Here is a 26443-nt window from a genome sequence, read left to right as displayed (position 1 = left end):
GCACCCAATGCTTTCCTGAGGCTCCCCTGGCAAATAAACGATCCGAACGCTTGCACCTAACCCTCACCAAGCTGTCCAAACCTGTCCATGGCTGTAATTGCAGATGTTTGACCCAATTTTGCCAAAATAATGGGGCAAAAATTCCTGTAGGTCAAAAGTACACGTCAAGGACACTTTCCCTTGCGGTATGGAAGCTTTCCAGTGAGCTGCAGGTCAATTTCAGCATGCTGTAATTTTCTGTTTTGCCCCTATTAGGTGCCTACTACGCTGTACACGTATCCCAAGGCATTTCCGAGGCTCCCCTGGCGATTCCCTACAGTTTAGGTTCAAAACCCTAAACCTACAGAAAAACATAGGTTGTAATTCTTTGTTTTGGACCATTTTGAGCGGAGCGAGCACGCCCACGCATGTCTCAGGTGCTCCCGCACGCAATGGGGCAATTCCCTTTCAAATTGGACGAGTTTTCACGCGAGACAACTCTCTGTTTTCGCATTCCTTCGCTATGGAACTGTGCGTACCTGAAGGGGATTAGCAATTAGCTAACCGGGGTCCTGTACAGAAGGCTCTTGCCTTGGCAAACGCGCATAAACCCCCAGAACTGTACATAGTCATCTGAGAAGCCCAGCTAGTGGGGCATTACCATATGTGCAAAGGGGAGAGACAGATACCCGAGAGCAAATCGTCGCGCTACATAGAGGAAGGGAGAAGGCAAGCTTTCCACTAAAGCTGTGATCACCTGTACCCACTACTCACACACAGTGTAGCACACTAATGGGCAAAAATCAGCCCCCTCTCTTGAAATGGGCGCCCCCTCTTGCTGATGCTTCTAGCAGATGCATCTGGAGCCGCCATGTGTCCAATTTGCTTCTTTTGAGTTAATTCCCTAGTACCCACTGACTTATAAGTGTAGCGAGGGGCCTAAATGACTTTGAACTAAGCCTAGACACCCTTTTATTGCTCAGATTCTAGTGCCGATTGGCTCGACCAACTCGTGGTGACCTGCCCTTCCCAACTGCATGTGAAACTCTCGGCCGTCGACCGTTTTACATTGGCCATACAATGTCCGGCTATTTGCAACTTCAAAAAGAGGGTCCCAAAAATCTAACAAAAATCATCGAAAGAGACCAACAACTCAAGTTAGCAATTGCCATGTCCTCGTGACACTCCTTTTACCAAGTGTCCAGTTAATTCCTTAGTTCCCACTCACTTATAAAGTTGTGACTTTTCGAGTGGCCCAGATTTCATTTGGCGCACATAGGCTTCCATACTCAATTGAATTCAGTGCTAACTCGCCCGACCAGTCCCTGACCGACCTAGACTCACAATGTGAGAAACCTGTTCAGCCGCAGCCGTTTCATAATGGCCATGCAATCTCCACTTGCACCCTTCAAGGGTTCCGAGAAAAACAAGTAAAAATAAAATAAAGAAAAATATGTAGTACATATTTAGAGAAGGCAACAGGAAAAATACACCTCCTGGTGACATCAACCCATGTTGTGGCCGAATCAATGGTCTCATGTGCAGGAGCAATTGAGAGTGTCAGTAGTAGTCACAGTTGTGTGTACCTCGGGTCTATCCATAGGGCATGTCACATCTATGCCGGACCACCCTTGCCACTTGGTCACTTGTATGAGCAGCTTGTTATCGACATGGAGAGCCTTTCACAGATCTCTCTCTCTCTCTCTCTCTCTCTCTCTCTCTCTCTCTCTCTCTCTCTCTCTCTCTCTCTCTCTCTCTCTCTCTCTCTCTCTCTCTCTCTCTCTCTCTCTCTCTCTCTCTATCTCTATCTCTATCTCTATCTCTATCTCTATCTCTATCAGATGTCCTGGCTCTTTCTATCTCAGTAATCTCTCCTCTCCACAGGTGCCTTGTTCATGTGTTTGGCATTGTAGGTGTTCTAGATCGGAGTTGAGGTGTTCACTGGATCACGAGCTAGTTCTTGTCTTCATTGTAGTTGCAAGTGCCACCTAGGTGTCATGACCACCTTGGATGCTCGGATTTGGTTGATCCGGCGGTTTTGGACTTGATTGAGGGAAGAAGCTTGCTCTTTTTTCTCCTAGTATTTCTCTTGTATGGGGCAGATTTGGGTATGTGAGAGGCCTTGATCTTCGTCTATGAATTCCTCTCTATCCTTGTTTACCCCGACTTCTCTTTACTGAGGGAACCCGATGGAGGTTTCAGGATGTGTAGTAGTGCTTGATTGTTTTGGTCTTTCCAAATGTAGTTATGTTGCCGTCCCTTTCCACAAGGGGAGCAAGCATGCGGGTGTTGCTAAATTGGCTTTATCTGACATAAAAATAATTCTAAATGAAATTTTGGATTTATAAGTGAGAGGGTTTTCTCGCTTGAAACACCAAGAAAATAATTCTAAATGAATTATTGGAATTTTAAGTGAGAGAGTTTTGCTCATTGGAGACATCCGAGTGCAGAGTATCCCTAGTGCGTCATTCAAAGTAATGGCAGGAGCACTGTGAAAGGCAATATCTGTAAGGCCACCAGAAACGGGTACTTCTGATGCGTCACAACGGATGGGTGACAGGGAGCATCGGGAAGAAGTATCCGACCATCCAGGAACGGATATCTCTGATGCATCATAAGATGGGTGACATAGAGCATCTTGAAGGGGATTGTACCGTAAGTTCAGTAGGAAAGGACTAGGTGATGGGTATTCCTCATGCGTCACAAGGTCGGTGACGGGTGCAGCGGAAAGGGGATATCCATAGTCGAGAGGAAATCCGAACTGGAAAGAGGAATACGCGTAAAGACGCAAGCACAAGAATAAAGATGGGTTCTGAGAAGCTTTTCTTAAAAGGCGGAAAATTTTAACAAGTTTTCCGGGAAGAGCAGACACTTTCCCGCGAGGAATCTATGTCTGCATTGCATTTGTGCATGTGGTTGCATCCAGGGACGCCTGGGAAGTGTTGTGAAAAGCATTGTTTTAAACTTATAAGGTTTTATTGAGTTTTTGGGCAGGTTCAAACCAATTTTAAAATATGCCGGCCGTACACTTAATAAGTGGGCAGCCACTTAGAAAATAAAGCAACAAAACCCCCCAGCGAATTCTCTCTCCCTATTTCTGGTAGAACAGAAAAAAAAAATTTTGAAAAAAAAATTGAAAAAAAAGCGGCCGCGATCTCTACGCGAGCAGCTATTCGTGTCGGGGTCAAGGAGCTATAAAAGCACCACATGCCCTCACTAAAAAGAGGTTTTTACCAACGCCAGCAAGAGAAGACTCTGTCGCCAGAAGACGCGAAGACTCTATCGCCAGAAGACGCAAGAGATCGCGCGAGACTACGAAGCACGAAAGTCGCTTTTCCTGCGCAAGAGCGACAGGTATCTATTGTTGATTTGCCATACGAATTGTTGTCGCGTGTTTGCGTGTGTGTTTGCAAGTACTTCATCGCGAAGGAGAAGCGAGAAGGCTTCGGCCTACACTTGGGAATTCCGGAAACAGAATTCGGAAATTGTCTGCGGAGTCTCAACTCCGAGTCCAAACGGAAAAAGGATTGAGAGCTTGTCTCTCGGATTTCCCTTACGGGAAGGAACGACCATCGAGTCAGAGATTTAGAATGGAGGGGTTTTCTCCGGTTCTTGTGCTTGTAAAAAGATTCTCCCTAATAAACGATTCTCTTTAAGGGGGGGACCAGCCCATCTTCTAGTCCCCAGTACTGTGTCGATCTTCTCTCTCTCTCTCTCTCTCTCTCTCTCTCTCTCTCTCTCTCTCTCTCTCTCTCTCTCTCTCTCTCTCTCTCTCTCTCTATCCTTTGGCTTCAACATTAAGTGATAAATTCTATTTATCCGAGTATATTTTATATTGTTATGCGCTCCCGTTTGTGACAGTGAGCTATTCATTTCCAGCTTCTTCTTTAGAGAGAAGTGTTTGGACATCAATAGAATTTTAACACTTTTGGAGCAGGTTTCTATGGCTATGTTCTCTTCGAGGAGATGGATTGGCAAATTTGCTTTGCCTTTTGCAAATGCACGTCTTTCTTGGAATTGTCGGTGGTGGTAGGTCGATGATTCAGTTGCACTTTTGTACAAGATTGTAGATTATGGATGACAGAGGGGGATTTATTTCCTTCTAGAAGAAGATGATGTTCATTGATTCTTTTTCTCCTTGTTTATTCAATGGTGGAAGTTCCAGTTCCAGCTTTTGTAGTCTCTTGCTAATCCGGTATGCAACAGTTCAGGTGCAGGCTCGAGTGCATGTGTTGGAGTTGGCTTTGGCAGGCAGAGGGGGATACTTTTATCTCCAGAACCACTTCTTGCTTGATCATCCGACTTTCTTGGATGAGGTTTAGAGGTGGAGCATGTGGTGCCAAATCCTTAGTCGACAATGACAATGACAACAACTTGAGGAGGTTTTGTTGGAGTGTGGACTCCATGTTCTCTCCTTCCCCGGTGGTAGTGTGACCTGTCATAAACTGATGACGTGGCAGTGCCCACATACTTGGACAAAAAATTAGGGTTTGCAAGTTTTAGGGTTAGGGTTTTGAGATTAGGGCTTGCATGTTTTAGGGTTAGGGTTCCAAAATTAGGGTTTACAGGTGTTAGGATTAGGGTTTCCAAAATTAGGGTTTCAATAGCTAGGGTTTTTGGCAAAAATTAGGGTTTTTGATTTTAGGGTTAGGGTTTCAACAGAATTAGGGTTTCGACACGTCAGCAATTTGTGACATCTCCTCTTCTTGAAAGAGAGTAATCGTCCGCGATTACAGCATATCTGCAAAACAACTCAAGTTAGCTCAAAAATTTCCGAGGGTCATTCCGAGGAAAATCAGTTTGCTCTTTTTATTAAGGAGTTAGCTTCTCCTTTCTGCTCTTTTGATCAAGGAGTTAGCTTCTCCTTTTGGCTGTTTTGATCAAGGAGTTAGCTTCTCCTTTCGTCCAGATCAGAACTCTTGATATTCCGGCGTAGTAAAATTAGCCATCACACCCAAACCGTATTGATCTTCCACGGGTGTCTTGATGCACTAAAATTACATACCCAGGCAATCTCATCCAATTAGGAATATTCAGTAGTTGGCACATCACAATGCAACACAATGTCTTACATATGCATGTTACAAGACATAGAAACATAAAGCCGCCGATGAACACTCCTCCCGCATAACCTAACAAGGTCCGCGTCGGGAGATATTCAACGACTCCCTCATCACTCCTCCCGCATAACCTAAAAAGGTCCGGGCCGAGAGATATAGAGGCCTTTTACAACCAAACGCCCCCCAGACCGCAGCCTGCGTCGTTTGGAGGTGCTGAGAGTAACCACTGCTCAGACTTCTTAATACTTCTCCCGCATAACCATCCAGGTCCGGGCCGGGAGTCACAACAACAATTATTCTACAAGTATACAACCAAACGCTCCCCAAGCATCGGCTTGCGTAGTTCGGAGGTTTTCAAGCATACAACGAAACGCTCCCCAGGCATCGGCCTGTGTCGTTCTGAGGTTCAAACAATACCAAAACAATATTTCTCACTACTCCACCCGGGAGTAAAATCACCAATCATTGAAACCTGTAACAAAATGCTGACGTGTCAAAGCCTAAAGAATGGAGCCAACTTACAGATGATGTGGTTGTCCGAGAGCAAAAACCCTAACCCTAATTTCTGCTCGAAACCCTAACTGCTGAAACCCTAATTCTGGAAACCCTAACCCTAAAACCTGCAAACCCTAAGAAGAACAAGTAACAGAAGAAGAAGTCCTACCAACTTATGGGGACCCCATCCGATGGGGCCCCAAGTGACATAAAGGCATTAAAAATAAAGCAGAACACACTTGAAAGACTTTGCACATCAAAATATGATGATGTGGCACCTATACGGATGTCCCGAAATTCGCGGCGAATTTTTAGGGAAATCCCGAAATTTTAGGAAAGTGATTTTTTGGGGTCAGCTTTTCATATTTGATGCTTTTAGGCTTTGGGTCTTTAAATATGAGCCTTGGGGTCCTCTCTGGCACTTTTAGCGCGCAGATTGCAGAGCAGGTGCTCCCCGGCTGTTGTGCTTTGTGAATCAGTAGTAATATAAAGAAATACCGAAAGGGGCGCCAAGGTTTGGCACCAATACTCTATGTGGTGGAATTCTACCACTCCGTGTCACGTGTCGTCTCTCTCTCTTTTAGTTCAGTTGTTATTGAAGTGCTAAAAGTTTGTTCAGTCTGTTCTTTTCTATTGGCACGTGGTGCCCATCTTGTGACAAAACTAGTATTAAAACCAGAGTCAAACAATTCAAATCGGCACCAAGACAGGTTCAAAACAGATACCATCCATTTCAAACAAATTCCAAACAAGACCACCAAGCAAGATTAAACAGAACTCGAACTTAGAAAGCAATCTCGACATCAATCGAGCTCGAAAAGTCGGCTGACTTTCCATTCTAAAACTTGCACCAAAAATTAGGGTTAGGTTCCCTCCATGAAGTCGTAGCCGAGCACAGCATGGTCCATCAACTCTTAGACAAACATTGTTTCTTTGACGGCGATGGTAATCCCAAGATAGCAATCGCACTGGACCTCCAAGGTCATCTGCTCGTGAAGAGACATCTATTGAGAGATGTCGAGAAATTTCAAGTTATAATCTGCTAGGGTTTCCATGGCAAGCATTTCAGGATACCCCCCTCTGCCAGAAGTTGCACTCCGAAGGAAGATGTCAGAAACCATATAATTCCGGGCAATTTTATTTTTTTTCTTGAAAGCTTGCTAAGTACTTGGAGTATGTTGCTTGGTAGCTGTAGACATCAACATCTGCATGGTACTGTCTCTGAGAAAAACAGCAGCTTGAAACAAATCTTGGATCCTTCTCTTACAAGTGATCTTAATGGCTTATGCCCTGTAAGACATGAGCGGTGAAGACGAGAGAGCGCGCCTGATACGCAATGAAGTATGGGTGGGAGTGGCTAATAAAACTGGCAAGATACCTCACATAATAATTCCAATAGCTCTGTCTGCTCTTTTGTAGGACCGGTATGCTTTCAGAAAAGCACACGCCTGATGCTCTGATACCACTGTCACAAGACGGGCACCACGTACCAATAGAAAAGAACAGACTGAAACAGACTTTTAGCACTTCATTGACAACTGAATTGAGAGAGAGAGAGAGAGAGAGAGACGACACGCGACACAGAGTGGCGGAATTCCACCCCAGAGAGTATTGGCCCCAAACCTTGGCGCCCCTTTCGGTATTTCTTGATATTAAATCAACATGACTCTCCACCTTCGCCAGGAAGCATGCCAGAGAATGAGCCCTAACCTCATATTTAAAGGCCCTTGGCCTAAAAAGCAATTACAATGAAAAGCCTTCAAAACTCAAAAGCTCCTCGTCCAAAAAGCAATGCCAAAAGCTGCCAGCTTTTCGTAAATCAAGGAAATCTGTACAGCCTGCCACGTCATCAACCAACGCAATTTTCGAAAATCTCCCTGTTGCCTTAGGATTAGGGTTAGGGTTTCTACAGTTTTTGGCAGCAAAATTAGGGTTTGCAGGTTTTAGGGTTAGGGTTTCCAGAATTAGGGCTTGCAAGTTTTAGGGTTAGGGTTCCAGAATTAGGGTTTGAAGGTTTTAGGATTAGGGTTTTCAGAATTAGGGTTTCAACAGTTAGGGTTTCTAGAAAAAATTCGCGTTTCTGATTTTAGGGTTAGGGTTTCACCAGAATTAGGGTTCTGACACGTCAGCAATTCGTGAGACATACCGGTCCTACCAAAGAGGAGACAAAGCAAGATGGAGCTTCCAAAGTTTACTAGAAATTTTGTTAAAGAATCTTCGTGTCCCAACATCGGACTTGTTAGCCACTCCCACCCTTACTTCATCGCACATCGGGTGCGCTCCCATCTTCATCGCTGTGTCTTATAGAGCATAAGCCATAAAGATCATTTGCAGAGAAGGATCGGGTTATATGGTTTCTCGCAGTTTTTGGTAGAGTAGGGTATCCTGAAATGCTTGCCACACGAAAACCCTAGCAGATTACGACTTGAAATTTCTGGACATCTCTCACCAAGTGTCCCTTCTCAAGCTAATAACCTTGGAGGTCCAGTGTGATTGGTATATCTTGGGGCTACCATCACCACGACAGGAACACTATCTATCGAGGCTTATTTCAACTATTCAAGCGTTGATGGACCATGTTGCAATCGGCTACAACCTTATGAAAAAAATCTAATCCTAATCTTGGGGAAGGTTTCAAGATGGAAAGCCAGTCGTCTTTTCGAGCTCGACTGAGGTTGAGATTGCTAAGTTTGAATTTTGTTTGAGAACCTGTTTGGTGATCCTGTTTGGAATTTGTTTGAAATGGATGGTATCTGTTTTAAACTTGTCTTGGTGCCGATTTGAGTTGCTTTGACTCTAGTTGGTTTTAATTTTGGTTTCAATGATTGGTAATTTTTACTCTCGGGTGTCGTGAGAAATGATGTTTGAGAATGCTTACACATACTCATGGCCCGGTTATTTGCAGGGGGAGTATTGAATGTTTGAAAAGTGTTGTTTTTACTCACCCTTGTGGTTATTTACGGGGGGGGGTACTACGAAGTCTAAGTAGTGGTTACTCTCAGCACCTCCAAATGACACTGGCTGCGGTCTGGGGGGCGTTTGGTTGTAAAAGACCTCTATATCTCCTGGCCTGGACCTTTTTAGGTTATGCGGAAGGAGTGATGAGGGAGTCGTTGAACAGCTCATGGCCTAGACCTCCACGGTTATTTGCCACGGGGGGGGGGGGAGGGGTTCATCGGCGGCTTTATGTTTCTATCTCTTGTAACATGCATATGTGAGCATTCGTGTTGCATTGTGATGAGCCAACCACTGAATATTCCTTATTGGATGAGATACTTCTAGGAAACCAATGACCCAGATATCAAGAGTTCCGATCTAGAATGAGACTCCTTATTGGATGAGATACTTCTGGGAAACCAAGACCCCGGATGTCAAGAGCTCCAATCTGGAATGAGACTCCTTATTGGATAAGATTCTTCTGGAAAGTCAACGACCCAGGAAATTAACTAGAATGAGAAATTTGATTCTCTCTCAGAATGACCCTCGAAAATGTTTGTGCTAACTTGAGTTGTTTTGCAGATATGTTGTAATCGCGGACAATACTTTCTTTCAAGAAGGGGGGATGTCACAAACTGCTAATGTGTCAAGCCACTGAAGAACGGAGCCAACCTACAGATCTTGGCCAAGGGGCGTAAACCCTAAATGAAGAAGCAGCAACAAAAGAAGAAGCAACAACTGAAGTTCTTACCAACTTATGGGACCCCATCCGATGGGGCTCAAGGGACCCTAAGAGATTAAATAAAGCGAGACCTCCCCCCAACACACACAACGTGGAGAATGATGTGGCAGCCGATGTACAGAATCCCGCAATTTCCACTTACAGTGCCACGTGGCAGTTGTACAAATTTCCGCAAAACGCACTGACACCTTTTTGACGCTTTTGGAATGAGATACTTTTGAGTTGAAGCTTTTCATGTAAATTGCTTTTCATAGGCCAGGGACCTTTAAATATGACCCAAGGGCTCAGTCCCTGACACGCTCCCGCGTGGAGGTGCAGAGTCTAGAGTACCGACGTACTGAGTTCAAGCAATATAAAGAAATACCATAAGGGGAGCCAAGGTTTGGAGCAAGTGCTCTCTTGGGGTGGAATTTCACCACTCCCCGTGTCGAGTCGTGCATTTGTCACAAACTGATGACGTGGCATGACCAATTAATGGACAATTGCCGAGGGGCCCAAGGAGACACTAGGCATTTAAAAAAAAAAAAAAACGATCGTACGGACTGCTGACAGACACCGCAAACAGCACTGGCTGCTGACGTGGCAAAACGTACAGATTTTCGTAAATTGCGCTGAGAGCGCTGACGTGGCACAACTCTACGGATTTCCGAGAATAACACTGGCAGCTTTTGGGCTTACTGCTTTTTGAATTAGAAGCTTTTGAGTTACTGCTTTTGGCATCCCTTGTAAGAATTAAAGGAACCCAAGGGCCTCACTCTACAGAGCATCTAGACACAGAGTCTGAGAGAAGAGGACCCTAAAGAGCTGTACTTTGCTCAAAGATTAATTCAAAAAGAAATACCGAAAGGGGCGTCAGTCTTTAGGGCCAATCTCTCTTGGCACTGAACTACCTCGAACCGTGTCTACTCAATTCAACTGTGATTTGATTTAGTGAAATGTTTTAAGTGAATCTCTCTCTCATGTCGCGACAAATTCTAGACTTGGGGTGTCCAAGTTTGTTACAGTGGTATCAGAGCTCAGTCGATTTCTCTTCTATTGGAAAATCCAATCCCTTTTCTCGCGACACACATGGATTTAGTTTAGGCAAGAATCAAACGACTCCTCCAGCCATCTCGAAAACGGGAGGCGGTACGAAAAATTCAAGTGGATTAGTAGAGCACGAGTACGGGCCACCTCGGCCTAACATCATCTCATGGAGATGCAATGTCAACAGCAAGTTGATGAGTGCCCAAGACAGATGCTCTAGTTTGCCACAAACTGATGACGTGGCATGACCAATTAATGGACAATTGCCAAGGGGCCCAAGGAGACACTAGGCATTATAATAAAAAAAAGCGATCGCACGGACTGCTGACGTGACTGGCTATACACACACCGCAAACAGCACTGGCTGCTGACGTGACAAAACGTACAGATTTTCGTAAATTGCGTTGAGAGTGCTGACGTGGCACAACTGTTCGGATTTCCTAGAATAACGCTGGCAGCTTTTGGGCTTACTGCTTTTTGAATTAGAAGCTTTTGAGTTACTACTTTTGGGCCTCTGCTTTTGGCATCCCTTGTAAGAATAAAAGGAACCCAAGGGCCTCACTCTACAAAGCATATGGACATAGAGTCTGAGAGCAGAGGACCCTCAAGAGCTGTACTTTGCTCAAAGACTAATTCAAAAAGAAATACCGAAAGGGGCGTCAGTCTTTAGGGCCAATCTCTCTTGGCACTGAACTACCTCGAACCGTGTCGACTCACTTTAACTGTGATTTGATTTAGTGAAATGTTTTAAGTGAATCTCTCTCTCAGACTTGGGGTGTCCAAGTTTGTTACAGTGGTATCAGAGCTCAATCGATTTCTCTTCTATTGGAAAATCCAATCCCTTTTCTCGCGACACACATGGGCAAGAATCAAACGACGACTCAAGCCATCTCGAAAACGAGAGGCGGTACGAAAAATCAAGTGGATTAGTAGAGCACAAGTACGGGCCACCTCGGCCTAACATCATCCCATGGAGATGCAATGTCAACAGCAGGTTGATGAGTGCGCAAAGCAGATGCTCTAGTTTGCCAAGGATCCACCATATGCCAAATTTTTGACCCAGCACCCGATGGATGAAGTTCACACTCACTGGCAGAAAGCCATTGAGTCACCAATAAAATCAGCAATCAAGAAACCTCCTACTCCAAGGATGTTCACTGAAGAAGAACCTAATGATGTCGTCGAAAACCAAATCAATCAATTTCTAGAAGCGAAGAAGCCATTGAAGAAGCAATTGAAGAAGCGCAACAAGGGAACTAACTACCCCGGTTACCTAGGCCGTCAACCTTCTTTTGCAACTACACAAAAATAGAAAAAGCATATACGTTTCGAAGGACTACCCAGTTCTTCTTCTTCTTCTGATCGTTGTTCTAGCTTTTCCTCTTCCAACTCCAGAGGAGGACACAAAGGGCAAGAAGCGAAGCAAGAATCAAAGTTTTGGAAAGAACAAGAAAAAGGCAAAGAAGATCAAATTCCAACCCGTTTCCAACAGTTCTACTGAGTCATCCTCTGACAATTCGGACTCCAATAATCACATGTTTTAAGCAAAGAAAAACACTTTTACAAAGCCAACCAATTTGACGACATTATAGTTTTCTCCAAGAATAAAGCAAAGCACTGACACCATCTGCTACAGGTCTTTCAGGCATTGCGCGAGCATAGATTGGTTATAAATGCCAAAAAGAGTCAGATTTACTTGTCGGAGATACATTTCTTGTGACACATCGTCTCAGCAGCGGGAGTACAGATCAGCGGGAGTACAGATAGACCCGGCCAAAATTGAGACTATCCACGATTGGCCTAACTTAATGAATGTTCATGAAGTTCGAAGCTTTTTGAGCTTGTGCTCTTATTATCGGCGGTTTAGTCAAAAGTTTGCAGAGATAGCTTCACCTTTGCACTTAATGACTCAGAAACGAGTCCCTTTCTCGTGGGGACCAACAGAGGTGACTGCTTTTCAGACACTTAAAGAAAAATTGACTACTGGACTAGTGTTAGCTTTGCCAGACTTGCAAAAGCCGTTCAAAGTTTATTGTGATGCTTGTGGTCGTAGTCTGGGAGCGGTCTTGATGCAAGAAGGCCAAGTGATTGCTTATGAAAGCGGAATGTTTTCATGGCTAGAATTAGTAGCACAAGTTTATGAGAAAGAGTTATTGGCATTGATCCATGCTTTTACATAGTGGCGACACTATTTACTCGGAGCCAATTTCACGGTTTTTACAGATCATCAGAGTCTACACTACTTCTTGTCACACAAGCAGCTTTCGGAAAAGCGGATGCGATGGGCTAACATCTTGTCACAATTTCACTTCCAGATTATCCATGAGAGGGATAGAAAAATTCAGTGGCAGATGCATTGTCTCGGAAGCCCTTAGTCTTGGCTATTCATCATAGAAGCTTCAAGGATATGGTTGACCAGTATGCAAATCCTACTTTGCGGACATTTTTACTCGGAAACAGAATGGGGAGACAGTTCCAATATACTCCATACGGGATGGCTACTTGATGAAGAAAACGATGTTGTGTGTTACACAGCCTTTGAGGGAAAAGGTCTTGACCAAGTGCCATTGTCCACCTTTTACGGGTTACCGCAACATTGATACCACCTTGAAGGGAGTGGAGCATTACTTCTATTGGCCGAAACTCAAAAAGGATGTGGACGACTTCCTTCGCAGTTGTTTAGTATGCCAAAAGGTTAAGTTTGACAGGCATAAGGCACATGGATTACTACATCCTTCGTTAGCACATGTCAACGACTTCCTTCGCAGTTGTTTAGTATGCCAAAAAGTCAAGTTTGCCAGGCATAAGACATGGGGATTACTGCAGCCTTTACCCATTCCCACCCGCCCCTGGCAAAGCATTGCTATGGATTTCATCTTTGATCTCCCGAAGACACAAAGTGGGTACGATGGCATTTGGACTGTCATTAGCAAATTTAGCAAGCAAGCTCACTTCATTCCAGTAAAGAAAACGGTCAAGCCGGACCATTTAGCAAGATTGTTCGTTGCTCAGATATTTCGGTTACCTGGCATGCCTGAGACCATAGTCTTCGACAGAGATCCCCAATTCACGAGTTTGTTTTGGAAGGCTATTTGAAAGAGCAGTTCTCATCATCATTCCACCCGCAGATAGATAGGCAATCTTAGATAGCCAATTCAGTGGTTTTGGATTTATTGATGATCAGAAGACTCAATAGGGAAAATGCATCAACGCGACTTTAAGTTGAAGGAAGATGATTGGGTGCTCTTACGTTTTGAGAAGGCACGCCTAAGGAAACGGAAGGGAAAGGAGCAGCTTTTTCCAAAGCTTAGCATGAGATATTACGCCCCTTTCGAGATTAAAGAAAAGATAATTGATATATCCTTCAGACTCAAGTTGCCAGATACTTGGAAGATTCACAATGCATTTCATGTGAGTCTATTGAAACCCTTTAAGGGTGATGTGCCAATTGATGGGGAGCCTGATGAGCAACCCGAAGTGAAAGAGAGCCGAGGAGATATGGCATTGTTGCCTATTCCAAAGTGGAAATGTATTTTGCCCACTCCCACGACATTACGAAAACAAAAAAATCAGTGGATGTCCTTTGCGGGAGAGTGGGCCTCTGCCATAGAGACCATTGGGATGGATCTTGTGATAGGGCTAGTCACTAATAGGGAGGCATCAAACAGGGCAGCCGAAGCTATTCTAGAAGTCATTTATCCTCACATCATGGTGTCCCTTTGCATGGCACATTGCCTTAACAATCTCCTGAAGGATTACGGCAAACTAGCTTGAATAGAGCCTCTAATTGCATCTACGTCAAAAGTGGTTACTTTTGTCAACAACCACAACATGCTTCGAGATGAGTTCTTGAAGCAGTCAGGGAGCAAAGTGCTTTTGAAGTATTGTGGGACCCGCTTTGCCTACAACTATCTTATGGTGTGCCGCTTTGCAGAGTGTCAGAGTGCAGTGCCGCGGCTCTTCATCTGTCTAGAGTTTGTTGAGACTTCCCATGCAAGTACAGCCACACGAATCCCTTGTACAGGGAAGGTAGAAGATCCTGAGTTCTGAGAGTTTCTCAAGACTCTTGACAAAATGGTGAAACCAGTGATCCACTTGCTTAGAGTGATGGATCGTATGCAGTCTTGCATTGGCAAGGTCTATGAAGCAATGGATCGCATGGTGGAGGCGCTTGAAGATCTTGAGAAGAACCCGAATAAGCTTGAAGAAATCAAAAGACCTTTGCAGCGACAGGTGGAATGCCTATAGTTCACCTCTTTATGGCGCAGCTTTTGTGTTGGATCCAAAATTCCAGGGTGCAGGACAGAAACATGATTCGAAGGTGAACACATTGGAACATAGAAGCTTCACCCTGATCGTGAAATGCAGCGCAAAATCAAGGATCAGCTTGCATTTTACAGGGATATGCGAGGATCATTTGGGACAACTGATGCCCAAATTGATCATACCAAGATTTCCTTCGTCTTGTGGTGGCAAGAAAATGGTTCAAATGGTCCCGATCTTCAACGACTTGCCATCCGCTTTCTCAACCAGGCGGTTAGCTCCTCTTGCTTCAAGCAATTGTGGAGTGTGTATAGCCACATTGCATCTAGAAAGAGGAACCGAGTCCCGACTTGGAGTGGAGAAGGCAAATGACCTTGTTTTTGTTAGTGCAAACTTAAGAATGCTTTGCAAGCCAATATCCAAAGTGACAAACCCTTTTCTACAGTGGGAGATGGAGACAGGGGCGGAGGTGCTTGGAGAGACACGAGGATCTACACACGAGGGTGAGCCTATGCAGGAGGATTGGGATGATATTCATGACATCCACGACATCACTATAGATTGGGAGGTGGGATGCTCTTCTATCCCTACCCAGGGGTGAACCTCATTGCTCATTGGTTTTTTGATTTGCCCCCTTTTTGTATTGCACCACCACATGAGTGATTGGGTCTTGACATGTCCCCTAGTGACTCTTATAGTTGTTATTTTGCACTCTAGCCTCTACATATCCTTTTGTACCTCCTTATAGCGCCTTGGCCAACCTTGTAAGCCATCTTTATAATCTATCATCTTTTTGCTCCAAGATTTTGTGTGGAGTCTAGACTCTATTCAACTTTAAGTTAATGTTCTTTTAGTTCATGTGTTGTGTGCATTGTGTAGTGCGTTTGCGATCTGTTATTGCGTCGGCACGTGGCACAATTGCATGTAAGCCTTAAGATTGAAGCATCATTGCGAAGCATACCTAAATAGGATTCTACTTGGACTAATGGGTATGTGTGGCTCTCTACTAACATATAGGTCCAATCCAGCCTAATTTATGCATATTTTAAGCTTACCATTCCAGCCCCATTCCCGTTCCTCTTTTCCGGGGGGCTCCCAGAAACGTTCCGGAGGCCCACGTTCTCGTTCCGGTTCCCGTTCCCGTTCCGTGTAACTTTGACACGGCAACCTTTCCCACACATAGCACACTATGTACATAAAGGCAAGTGTTCCCATTGATTCAAACAACATAGAAAGTGAGTTTTTAAGACATTTTTACATTATATGCGTGCCACGGCACGACAACATGATGCCATTTCGTTACATGGGTTGCTTATATAGTCACCTAGGCACATTGCCCTACCCAGGATTAAACAAAGGTAAAATAATACCTAAAGCCAAAATAAATATTGGGATCACATTGGGCTAATTACTTGAGATGCTATACTTTTAACATCTTTACCGATTGCTGGCCGATCTGGGAGAGTACAGCATGGACTTCATTTGTTTTCTTCCAAAGACTCAAGAGTCAGCATGATGTAAAGCCAGAACCTTATGTAGCACATGCTGACGTGGCAGGCTATACCAACGCACTCGATTTACATCGCGAATTGTGGACTGATGATGTGGCAGCAGCAAACGGACAGCCCATGGGACGCTTGCTATTGGGAGTCAGGAGCGAGCTTTAAGAACTGAAGCTTTTCATGTACTGCTTTTGCTTTTGGCCAAGGGCCTTAACAAGTGTGCCCAGGGCTTCCTCTCTACTCAAATTAGCTTAAGAGCCCTGAAAGAAGGACCCTCGGACATTGTACTTTGTGAAGCATAATAATAAAGAAATACCGAGAAGAGACACCAGTCTTAAGGGCCAGTGCATTTGGGCACGGAACTATGCCGTGCCGTGTCATCTCTCTCTCTCTCTCTCTCTCTCTCTCTCTCTCTCTCTCTCTCTCTCTCTCTCTCTCTCTCTCTCTAATTCAGGTCATCTGCAGTTTTTCTCATGTGTTGCAGTTGATCTTGGCTTGGGGTGCCCAAGTCTCTATTACAGGCCAAGCACAGCCACAATTCTAGAAGCCCTCACTTCCTAGATCTAGACATATACACAGGAGATGACCCACCACAACTCTTAATATCTTCCAACTGTAGCGCAATCTCTGCATGAAACACTTCCACTGTCATAAGTCCTCCCCCTCGTTTGATACCTTTCTCAACTACCCTCTTCATGGTAAACTTTTTGCTAAACCTGCATTTGCAAACTTCTTTAGCACCGTGTTCCTAAGCATTGTTTCTTTTGGCTATATTGCATGCTAAAGCTTAAGAAGTGGTATTATTGTAACATCAAAAACAGCATTGCAAATTTTTTTAACCAATACATGGTCAAGCCTCCCTAGAAACATATTGCCAATGAGAGCGTAGCATGAACATTTAAAACAGACTTGCTTGATCCCACACTCCTGTGTCTCATTTTTGCATCTACAATTGCATTTAGATTCCATTCCTCACTGGTACGGTAATAGATAAATGTGACAGAGGAATGAGGGGATTAAAGAAGATCAAAGTGTTTTGAGATTGACGTGATTTATTTCTTCAATAGCTGACCAGAAAAATCACATTTTCAAACTTTTTCAACACCGGTATCTAGGCTCTCTATCTTCTCGGACACCTTTCAACAATAATGCATGGCAAAACTGAAGAATTGATAGAAGTATGTCATCAAAGACGAGACTGCAATTTTCTTCACCAAAAGAAGGTCAAGACGCCCTAGGAAGGTGAATAATGTAGTAAGCCAAACATTTACCATTATCAACATTTTAGAGATCCTGTAACAAAAGTACACGAACCTGATTGATAACACCTTCATCGGTTCCACCACTGCTTATCTTTTTGAAAAGTTCGTATAAGGCTTCCACTTCACTTACGCCAACTGCATGACCACGAGAGCACTATCCAAGTAAAGACAACCTCAAAACTTTTAAAATACTTTAATAGCACTAATGCAAAAGCAAAACTCAAAACAAAAGTAACGAGCAACATCATTCATAAAAAACTTACAAATAGTCCCTTTTGCAACATCATCTGGGTGCTCTAGAAAAGAGAGTTGCTTGATATCATTGGAATCAAAACAACCCACAAAGCAATCAAAACAATACTTGACGCCATCCAGGCACTGCAACATGTTATCACTTCATTTCTTGAACACTCCATCCCTGTTGACAACAGCTGGTTACTATAGATACTTCCCAAATTATGAAGATTACAAAATCGTATGCTATTGCTCTAAGAAAAACTTGCACCAAAAATAAGGCAAATTAATAATACTATACTTGACTGGAATTATAGCAAAGCCTTTACACCTAAAATCTCTAAAATGTTCAGTATATCTCATCCATGCATTTCTACCTCTACAATGACACCTTTACCTCTACTCATTGTACTCCCAAGGTGTCACATGCACATCCAGTGTTCACAAGAGATCGCCACCATATCATCTTAGTAAATACTCAAGCGCGAGCTTCGCTGAATTTGTTTTACTTGCAAAACATCCTGCAGTCTTCTAATGAAGAGTGCACAGCAAAACATGCTAAATGAAGGCCCTTAGGACTGACCTCAACTTGAGGTGATGTCATGTACAACTCTTAATGAATAAAGAGAACAGCAGGTATAGAACACACAAGGTTGCTCAGTGCTTTCGCATATGCAATAAATTGCATTTCATCCTCTAAATATATCACAATGCATAAGAGACAAAGAAAGAGAGGTTTCATGAGCATATTCAAAGGACTAACGTGGCTACAATACAAGACATATGGACAAAATTGTCAGGTAGATCATATGCAAAAACAAAAATGTGTTATGGGGTGAAAGAGATAGAAAACGAGAGAGAGAGAGAGAGAGAGAGAGAGAGAGAGAGAGAGTTAACAAAACAGCCTCTACATACACCCATCTGCATTTTCCTTGAGAAGCCAATGTTTCCTTGTAAACAAGTCAATGGGCTACACTGAAACCACTTATGGTGCATGAGACAAGCCTATCATGCACAAGCCTTTTAAAAACGCAACAGTGCACCATGTGTTGGGACCAGGAATTCCCATAAAATTGCTAGGTGCAAATGAAGCACTCTTAACCCTCAAAAGATACTCCTGAATTACATACAAGAACAGGTGAATACCCTTCTCTTCTCTACAGCAGCTATATTGTAGAAACGTCATATTGGGAAATGGGTAAAGACGAACAAGAAATGGCCTGTTACCAAGAACTGTTGGAAACAACTTTGAGAAGAGAAGTTTCAGATCTGTTTCTCAGAATGACGTCTATGCCATTTATTGATAGCTAATTGAGCTTCCAATATGTCTAACCACAGTCTTCATCAACAATGTCCACGCTCTACTCAGAGATACAAAAAAGACCCTTGAATCTGCCCTTTCAAGAAGGCGACACCGTTTATAACAAGCTTGGGCAACTATGTTACCCTAATGAAATAGCAGCAAGAAACTTTTTTTCACCCAAAGACCCATCAATGACAACCATTCAATAGCTAACAGCCACCAATATGTCTAATCATCGTAGTAATCAACTTCGTCCACCTCTGAAGAAAAAAAGTGCAGTCACCATGATGTGTGCAATCCTTTTTTTCATCTCTGTCGTAATTGTTCTCGTCCAGAAATCACTTTGATAATAGAAAAAACCATTGATTGTGCAACTCAGGGAGGGGAAGGGGATGCAACCCTTATATCTGCATGTCACAATGTTTACAACATGCCACTGATCTTAAAGAAGGCAGCTGGATCCCTCCCGGCCAGCTGATCATCCTCAAAGCTCCAGCTCTGACCACTACACTGGCATTCACCTGTGGGAGCCACGATCAAGGGAAGACCTTGCATAACGACAGCCAAAGAAAGACTGCAATACACACAACAATTTCGGGAATTCATGCACACAATGCATTGAGGGCCCAGCGAAATACGCGATTTGAACTATCAAAAACCCAATCATTTTCTTGCGAAAAGGATGAGAAAGCTCTTGAGAGAAAAAAGCTTACTGTTACCCTGGATCGGCATCCATGAAATTTGAATGGCCGAATTGGAGGAACTTTCTGTACCCCTAATGTACGGGGGATTTCTAAACCTGTCGAAAATGGAGATCTGATGTAGCGTCGATGAAGATCACATCCAGCTAATCCAACAGGAAGAAAATCCAGCTTAACGGTAGCAGAGAGATTCGAAAGAAACGAGGGAGTGATGACTGTGTGTGTCCTCCTGCGGGGCTTTGGGGTGGGGGGAGGCGGGCGGCGGGAGAGAGAGAGAGAGAGAGAGAGAGAGAGAGATTTTGAAAATCACAGAAATGAGAGCAGTTAAGCGCGCGCGCGCGCGAGAGCGAGAGAGAGAGAGAGAGAGAGAGAGAGAGAGCGTGTGTGTGTGCACTGTGCAGGGTTACGCAGAGGCGACAACACGCAACGATAATCTACCCTATAAAATGCGGACAAATGATACACTTGGCAAGTGGGCAAAGAGGTCGTACTTCTCGTCGAGACTGCACTTCTGGTGTACACAATGCGCATTCTCAACCCCCTTTTTTCCCCGTCCCGACTCCCCACAGTTAGAAAAGACTATCATAAAGACTTTTATCATAACTAGTAAAACGGGCACCGCCTCCAATAGTGCTATGTAGAGATCCACAAAAAGAATTGAAATATGTAACCCTTAAAATTTTCAAATTTACACAATCAAGCTCATTTTACATCACAACTTGTAATTTATCCCTTTGTTGTTTAAATGTTGTGTGCGTACTTGCAAGAGGAGGATGGTATGAACAAAAAAGGTTTGAAGCAAAGGCATGATAGGATGGGGAGGAGCAAAAATGTTGAACTCATGCTATTGCTAGTCCACTTCTCTATTTGTAGCTAGTGGTGCTTCTAGCTTCTTCTCCATGCCTCTTCAATTCCCTTCAATGACGCCTCTTATCTACCCCTCTTTTCGCCTTGTTGGAAATGAGCAATGCATGTAGGCTGCTTGTGTTGTATGAATTTCAGGCTTGTAGCCTTTGTCTGCCTGCTATTATCACCTACAAACACATAGACTCTCTCTCTCTCTCTCTCTCTCTCTCTCTCTCTCATGTTCACTCTTTGATCCTACTGCCTCAATGCTACTCTTGGCCACCACCGTCGTCACCCACCATGGTAACCTGTACACATTTGCATTTTAGTGAAACATTGTGCCAATTGCCATACTACACACCTGCCTTGTTGGTGGTCTCGCTCACTCTTACCATGACTCATGTATGAATATTTTTGATAATTAATTGTTTTCTCTAATAACATAGATGATGAATGGCTTGTTGAAGTAATTTTCCACCTCTGTGTGTGTGTGTGTGTGTGTGTGTGTGTTCTCTCACATAGAGTTCACTGCCAGAAGCCACCATATTGAGGAGAAGCTGCCACATGGTCAGAGGAGGTCCAAAACCCCTTCCCAATTTTTGATTGGCTGATTTGTAGGTTCTTTGTAGCAAGTGCCGATAGTGGAATGTGTGGGAGAATCCTTTATTCCAACTCTCAACCTACTGTCTTGAATATAATCTAATCAACTATGGGCTAAGCTATGGGCAAACTTGTTTAGAATATGGCAAGGGAAAAAACATTTTTCCTAATTGAAGAATATAAGGGCCAACTTGAAAGCCTCCTAGCTTTTAGGTAAATAATTGAAGCTTTTGCTAATATTTACACTAAAATTTTACCAATTTTCTTCAAGGAAAACTCAAATATATGGCTATTTTTGTACATCACAAATGGCAATCAAGGCCATCTTTTCTCTGGAAGATGGATCCAATGTCGGCTTCTAAGGGTTTTGGTGGGTTCAACTATTTTTGATTAATTTTGACTCACTCTGATGGGTTTTGAGGATGTTTTCGGGGGTTTTGTATTGAATTAGGCTCAATGGATTTTGAATGGTTTCATCAAGGTCTGGTGGCTCGAGGAGCTTTATTGGGGCCTCGGGGCTTTCAATTTGAAGCTCTGAGGGTTTTTCACTAAGTACACTCTAGGATTTTTTCCAATTCAACTCGGGAAGATTCCGATTGGCTCTAAGGGGCTCAAGGAAAGGTAGGTTTGCTTTTTGTTTAAATCCAAGACTGATTGTCTAAAGGTTTCTGTGAGATGGATTTAACATCAAATTAAATTTCAAGATTTTGTCTCATTTTCGCTCCCCTTGCGATGCCGGTCTTGGTCAATGTTCGGGAAAAATGTGTCTCAACTTAATATCATGCCTTCTCAATTTCAAAAATGGCGGTGGAGGGCAAGGAAAAATTTCGATCCAAAATGGCAAAAAATAACGTAAAACATCGAAAAAACAACCCAATTTTTCGAATCTTCTCCTTGCAAATTCAAGGAAAGGATTTTTTTATGTTTGGGAAAACACTGGTCTTTGTTGACTTACTCCGCAGCTCCAAACTCAGTTGAGGCATAGGTTTTTTGGCTTCTCGCTTTTTGCTCGAGGCTCAATGCATGGGATTCAATAGGAACATTGCTTGAAAAAGTCATTTCACTTAATTTTTTGAGATTTACCTCTAAACTTTAAATTTGAAGGTGGGAAGACCCGTTAACTGTCCAAAAATTTAGAGTGAAAAAACTTCTTGTCTGCCATGTTCTGGAAAAATAATAACTTTTTTCGAGTTCCACCGGGAACCTCACCTTCTCAAAACAAAATTTTCCACCTTTTTTTTTTTTTAAATCAGTTTGTGAGCACTGACACTCAGTCAGGCGCCGCCATTTGTGATGCGAGAGAGGGAGACAGAGAGGTCACGAGGGGGTGCTTGATCAGGATGGTGTGTGTGGGTGAGTACGAGGATGAGAGGGTGTGCATGCAAATGTCTGTTATTGGAGCAACGACAGACATGGCCAGCTGCGCATGAAGAGTTGGAGAAATCGTGTGTGTACTCTATGTGTGTGTGGCTCAGACGGAGTGTGAGGGATTGTGGTTGTCTGAGCAGTCGTTGGGCAGGGCCCATGTGGGAGAGACAGAGACAGAGAGGGAGAGTCTGTGTTGGCCCCAAGGCATCCAGAGTTAGTGTATCCGCATTGTGCGCAGTGAGGCAAGTTCCAAGGCCTACCATTGACGGCGTGAGCAGCAAGGGTGTTCTATCGTAAGGAATTAGGCACTTTGGCAAGGATGGCGTATGTCGCTCTTGCAGCGATGGTCACAATATGGGCAGCTATATATATTGACCACAATCACTTTGCTCGCATAGACACTTACGTACGTCTGCGAGCTTCTGCTGTGTGTGGCAGTAGCTATGGACATTTTGCTTGAGTCAGTCTGCGCCAAGCGGTTGGCTGGCCGACCTCGCCTCATTGCTTGCTACTTGTCGCTTCCCATGCACATGCACATACGGTCAAGCCGCCTTGCACGCTCAGATTATATGCCTGCGACTTGCAGCAAATGCTCATCACCACTTACATACCAAGCATGAGCATTACTCTAGATAACGAACTCCCTCATACTTAGCTTGTGGTCGAAGCACGGCAGGGCCGGTGGCAGACGGCTGCAGCGAAGGACACCAAGCTGTGGCAGCTAAGTGCAATGAAATCCGATTGCGAGTGGGCAAGGGAGTTACATGGAGCAGCAGGGGCGTTAGCATGGCGCCATGGAGGGAGAGGTTCATAGTTCAAAAGAGATCCACTGTTCCAAGCCTCGCAGGAAGAGAGAGAGAGAGAGAGAGAGAGAGTGTGAGAGAGAGAGAACCCGGACATGAGCGTGGATGAGACTCGAGAGGTTCAAAGTAGTGAACCTGTTGGATATGTCGTGTATTGAAGAGCGAGCGTGAGAGAATAATGGCATGTTGTGCGAGTCGTCACCGTTTCCAGGTTGAAGAGACAGGTCACAGCGCTCTTATGGGCTCGGAATTTGTACCACCTCTCTCTCTCCCTCTGACTAATCACCATGGGTAGTGGAGCATGCTTATATCGCTGTGGCATCCAACTCAAATTGTAGAGGAGTACACATCAATTGACCACATACTCCTCACCAAAGCTACACATCTCCAAAGTATCTCACAATAAACTGCAAAGTGCCCCTATGCTCAAACCCAGTATCAGCCATTGCACAACTAAGTGCTTCCACTACAAATGCATTTACCATAAATGCAGTCTCAGGTTTTGAGATCAGTATCTCATACATGAGATACTGATCTCATACATGAGACTCCCAAATGCTGATCCAATCATGGCTATCTCTGTCAACTTGACCATCTCAATCAAATATGGCTCAGGATTCCACTCAAGGCAATCATCCTGACACCTAGACTCTAATCCCTAGAATCTATCCTTGTGTCCATCGCATATCACAAGCTGAACCCTGTGTATCAAGAGCAATATTTAGCTCCAACTCACACACATCAGTCTCTGGCCTAAGCATATCCATGAATGATTGAATCACAACTAAATCCTTAGTGCTCAAGCCATCCATATCCATCATTGGATCCACAAATAACAAGCCTTGCTACACAACTGTTTGCACAAATGGCTCAACATGCTCACCAACTAGAGCATCATGCAGCTGGAGGCATGTCTTCTTTGTGCCTATCTGCAAATGAGACATGCCTCATCTCTTGGCATGGCTACATACTCATGAAGACTATGCCCTCTCAAATGTGACGTACTAACATTGCATGAATCATGCAAACACTAGCACCTTGCGCTATGACTAACTATTCACAATCCAATCTAAAATAGTGCTCGTATGTCTCGTAACTAACTCACAAAGATCAAGCTCCACATGAAACCTGGCACATGGCATACATCTTGTAGCACATATGATGCACCAACTTGGCAATGATAGTCTGACATCTCATGCATTGACTATGTCATGTGTTGAACAATCAGCTAGATGCACTAATTCAAGGGTGCCAATAGCATATGTGCTAAACCACTCATGACTCAGCGTGACATGAATCCTAGCACTCACATCTAGTATTCAACATGAACATAATGTGTCGTTAATCAACATAAGAGAGTCAGGAGTAAACATAGAAGAAAAGTCATCATTTCTGTCATGTGTAGCCTTATACACTACCTCTGGTCCTATATCAGTCAAAGTTATAGCATTTGTCCTATGTTGTCTCTTCTTTAAGAAAAAAATCATGTGTGCATGCACTCTATTACCACAATACCAACATACAATGTTTCTATGTCTACAAGATTGTCCTCTAGCTGTAGCATCTCTTTAGACTCATCTATGCCAAAAGATCTCTACCATGAATCTCTAGTTGTACATGCATCCAAACTGATGCGATAGGCAGACTCAACAATGTGAAACATGATCGTTGAACTTGAAAGCTCATTCAAGTTCTCCCACTCATCATCAATCGTAGACTCTAACGTAGCATCCATGCCCTGCAAAGGCAACACCTGGCCCAATTGAGTCAATGCATCATGCATACCTACTTTCCAATGCTCGAAGTTTGAGCCATCAAACCTCGTATGGAAAAGCGTAAACTCTAACAATGATGTACTTGCTAAAATTATGGTGATAACCTATGAACAAGATCAACCAAAAATTGATCTACTAACAATAGCCAAAGCATGGCTAATTGATACACTAAGCACTGCAAAAATACAACATATATTTTGGCATAAGCTGTAAGAGAACTATCAGTAAATATGGCGATCAATATAATGAGACAAGTGAGAAAAACCACTCAAATGATGCCAAAATTGCTCTAATCCAAGAGCCTACGTAAGCAAGAGCACTATGCAATAACCAATGAATCTATCATCAATAATCTCCCTCTTGAAGAGAGTACCGCATACATGTCAAATGAAACAATGCAGTGAGCAGACGCTCAAGCCCAAGCAACAATTGAGTGTTAAAATGCAATTAAACCAATTGCAAACCAATGCGTATAACCGATGAACTCATTGGGAAAATCTGATAAGGGTTTTGGTAGGATTTGGCCAATCTATCAAAATAACCAAGACAATGCTCGTATCAACAAGAGAAAACCATGTGCATCAAACCACACTCGGAAATACATGAGCTTCCACAAAGTCTCAACTCTCTTAACTTTTAAAATAGTCTACAACCCAAAACAAAAAGTGCACCAACCACACTTTGCAAGTGATGCAATTACTAGCAAGGACTTGGATGCAAACCAATCAAATGTGGCACAAATTGATTGCTCAAAAATATATAAAAATAAACTCAGATATGCCATTGAAAAACAAATAATATCATCACAAAAAAGCACACATCATGTGCATCCACATGGCAATACAAACGAGCATCAAAGCATGCACCAAACATGCATCAAATGAGCATCCAAATCAGCTCATAATAATATCAAAATGCTTGCAAAGCTCTCTTTGCAAATTCGTGCGCCACACCCTCTTCATTGATCAATCACACAAGTCAATGTGCATAACCTATGATGAATCCACTCTCAAATCCTAAGAGTCTACAAGAGTGCGTACATCCACAAAATGTTCTCAACTTATGCACATAAATTTACAAAAATATTTAGCCTACACCCTCTTCATTGAGAGAAAACCATCAATGTACAAAACAAGAGAACAACCAAGCTCAATCCGAGCTCTTTGGATGTAGCAAATCGGCTCCAAAAGCGCTTTAAATCGTCACAATATGCATACATGGTCTGCATATCGATTTGTAACTTTCAAAATACCTTGTAGTTGGTCAACCAATATCTCTCAAACCATCAAGAATTTGAAAGAACCTCCTTTTGCAAAGTTGTAAATTGCAAAAAAGTTTGAAATTAATGGAATGGGCATGAAATGATCTTTTTTTAACAGGTCAAAATAGATTTGTCAAAATTTGCAGTTGTTTACCCTTGAACTGCAAGCTCTCTACCAAATGTACAACAAAATTGGTGTAGAATTTGAGAAACCTTCAATTGGAAAGTTGTAGTCCACGGCGTTTCCAATAAGGCTAGAGGGAAGCAAGCTGAAAAGGCTTTTTAC

General features: G+C 43.3%; 1 protein-coding gene across 3 annotated transcripts in view; it reads right to left on the bottom strand.

Moving 5' to 3' along the window:
- Nucleotides 1-19958, bottom strand: part of LOC147458694 (calcineurin B-like protein 3) — an 88092-nt gene extending 68134 nt beyond the window's left edge. The window contains exons 1-3 of one of the 3 annotated variants that reach the window (XR_015187791.1): nt 19517-19957; nt 17530-17684; nt 17319-17401 (exon numbers count right to left, since the gene is read on the bottom strand). Coding sequence is in view for 2 of the 3 variants with exons in the window: in XM_086510134.1 (XP_086366260.1) it covers nt 17319-17401; nt 17530-17653 (207 nt within the window). In the remaining variant the exon portion in view is untranslated. Of the gene's footprint in view, nt 1-17318; nt 17402-17529; nt 17685-19516 lie in introns of all 3 variants that reach the window. The other 2 variants (XM_086510134.1, XM_086510133.1) reach the window with 2 other exon arrangements.
- Between the last annotated feature and the right edge of the window lie 6485 nt (nt 19959-26443).

This window comes from Adiantum capillus-veneris, chromosome 4, assembly GCF_014529385.1.
Source record: "Adiantum capillus-veneris isolate H3 chromosome 4, ASM1452938v2, whole genome shotgun sequence".
NCBI classification, from domain to species: domain Eukaryota; kingdom Viridiplantae; phylum Streptophyta; class Polypodiopsida; order Polypodiales; family Pteridaceae; genus Adiantum; species Adiantum capillus-veneris.
Note: the sequence above shows the minus strand (reverse complement) of the source record. Positions and strands in the feature narration are given on the sequence as shown.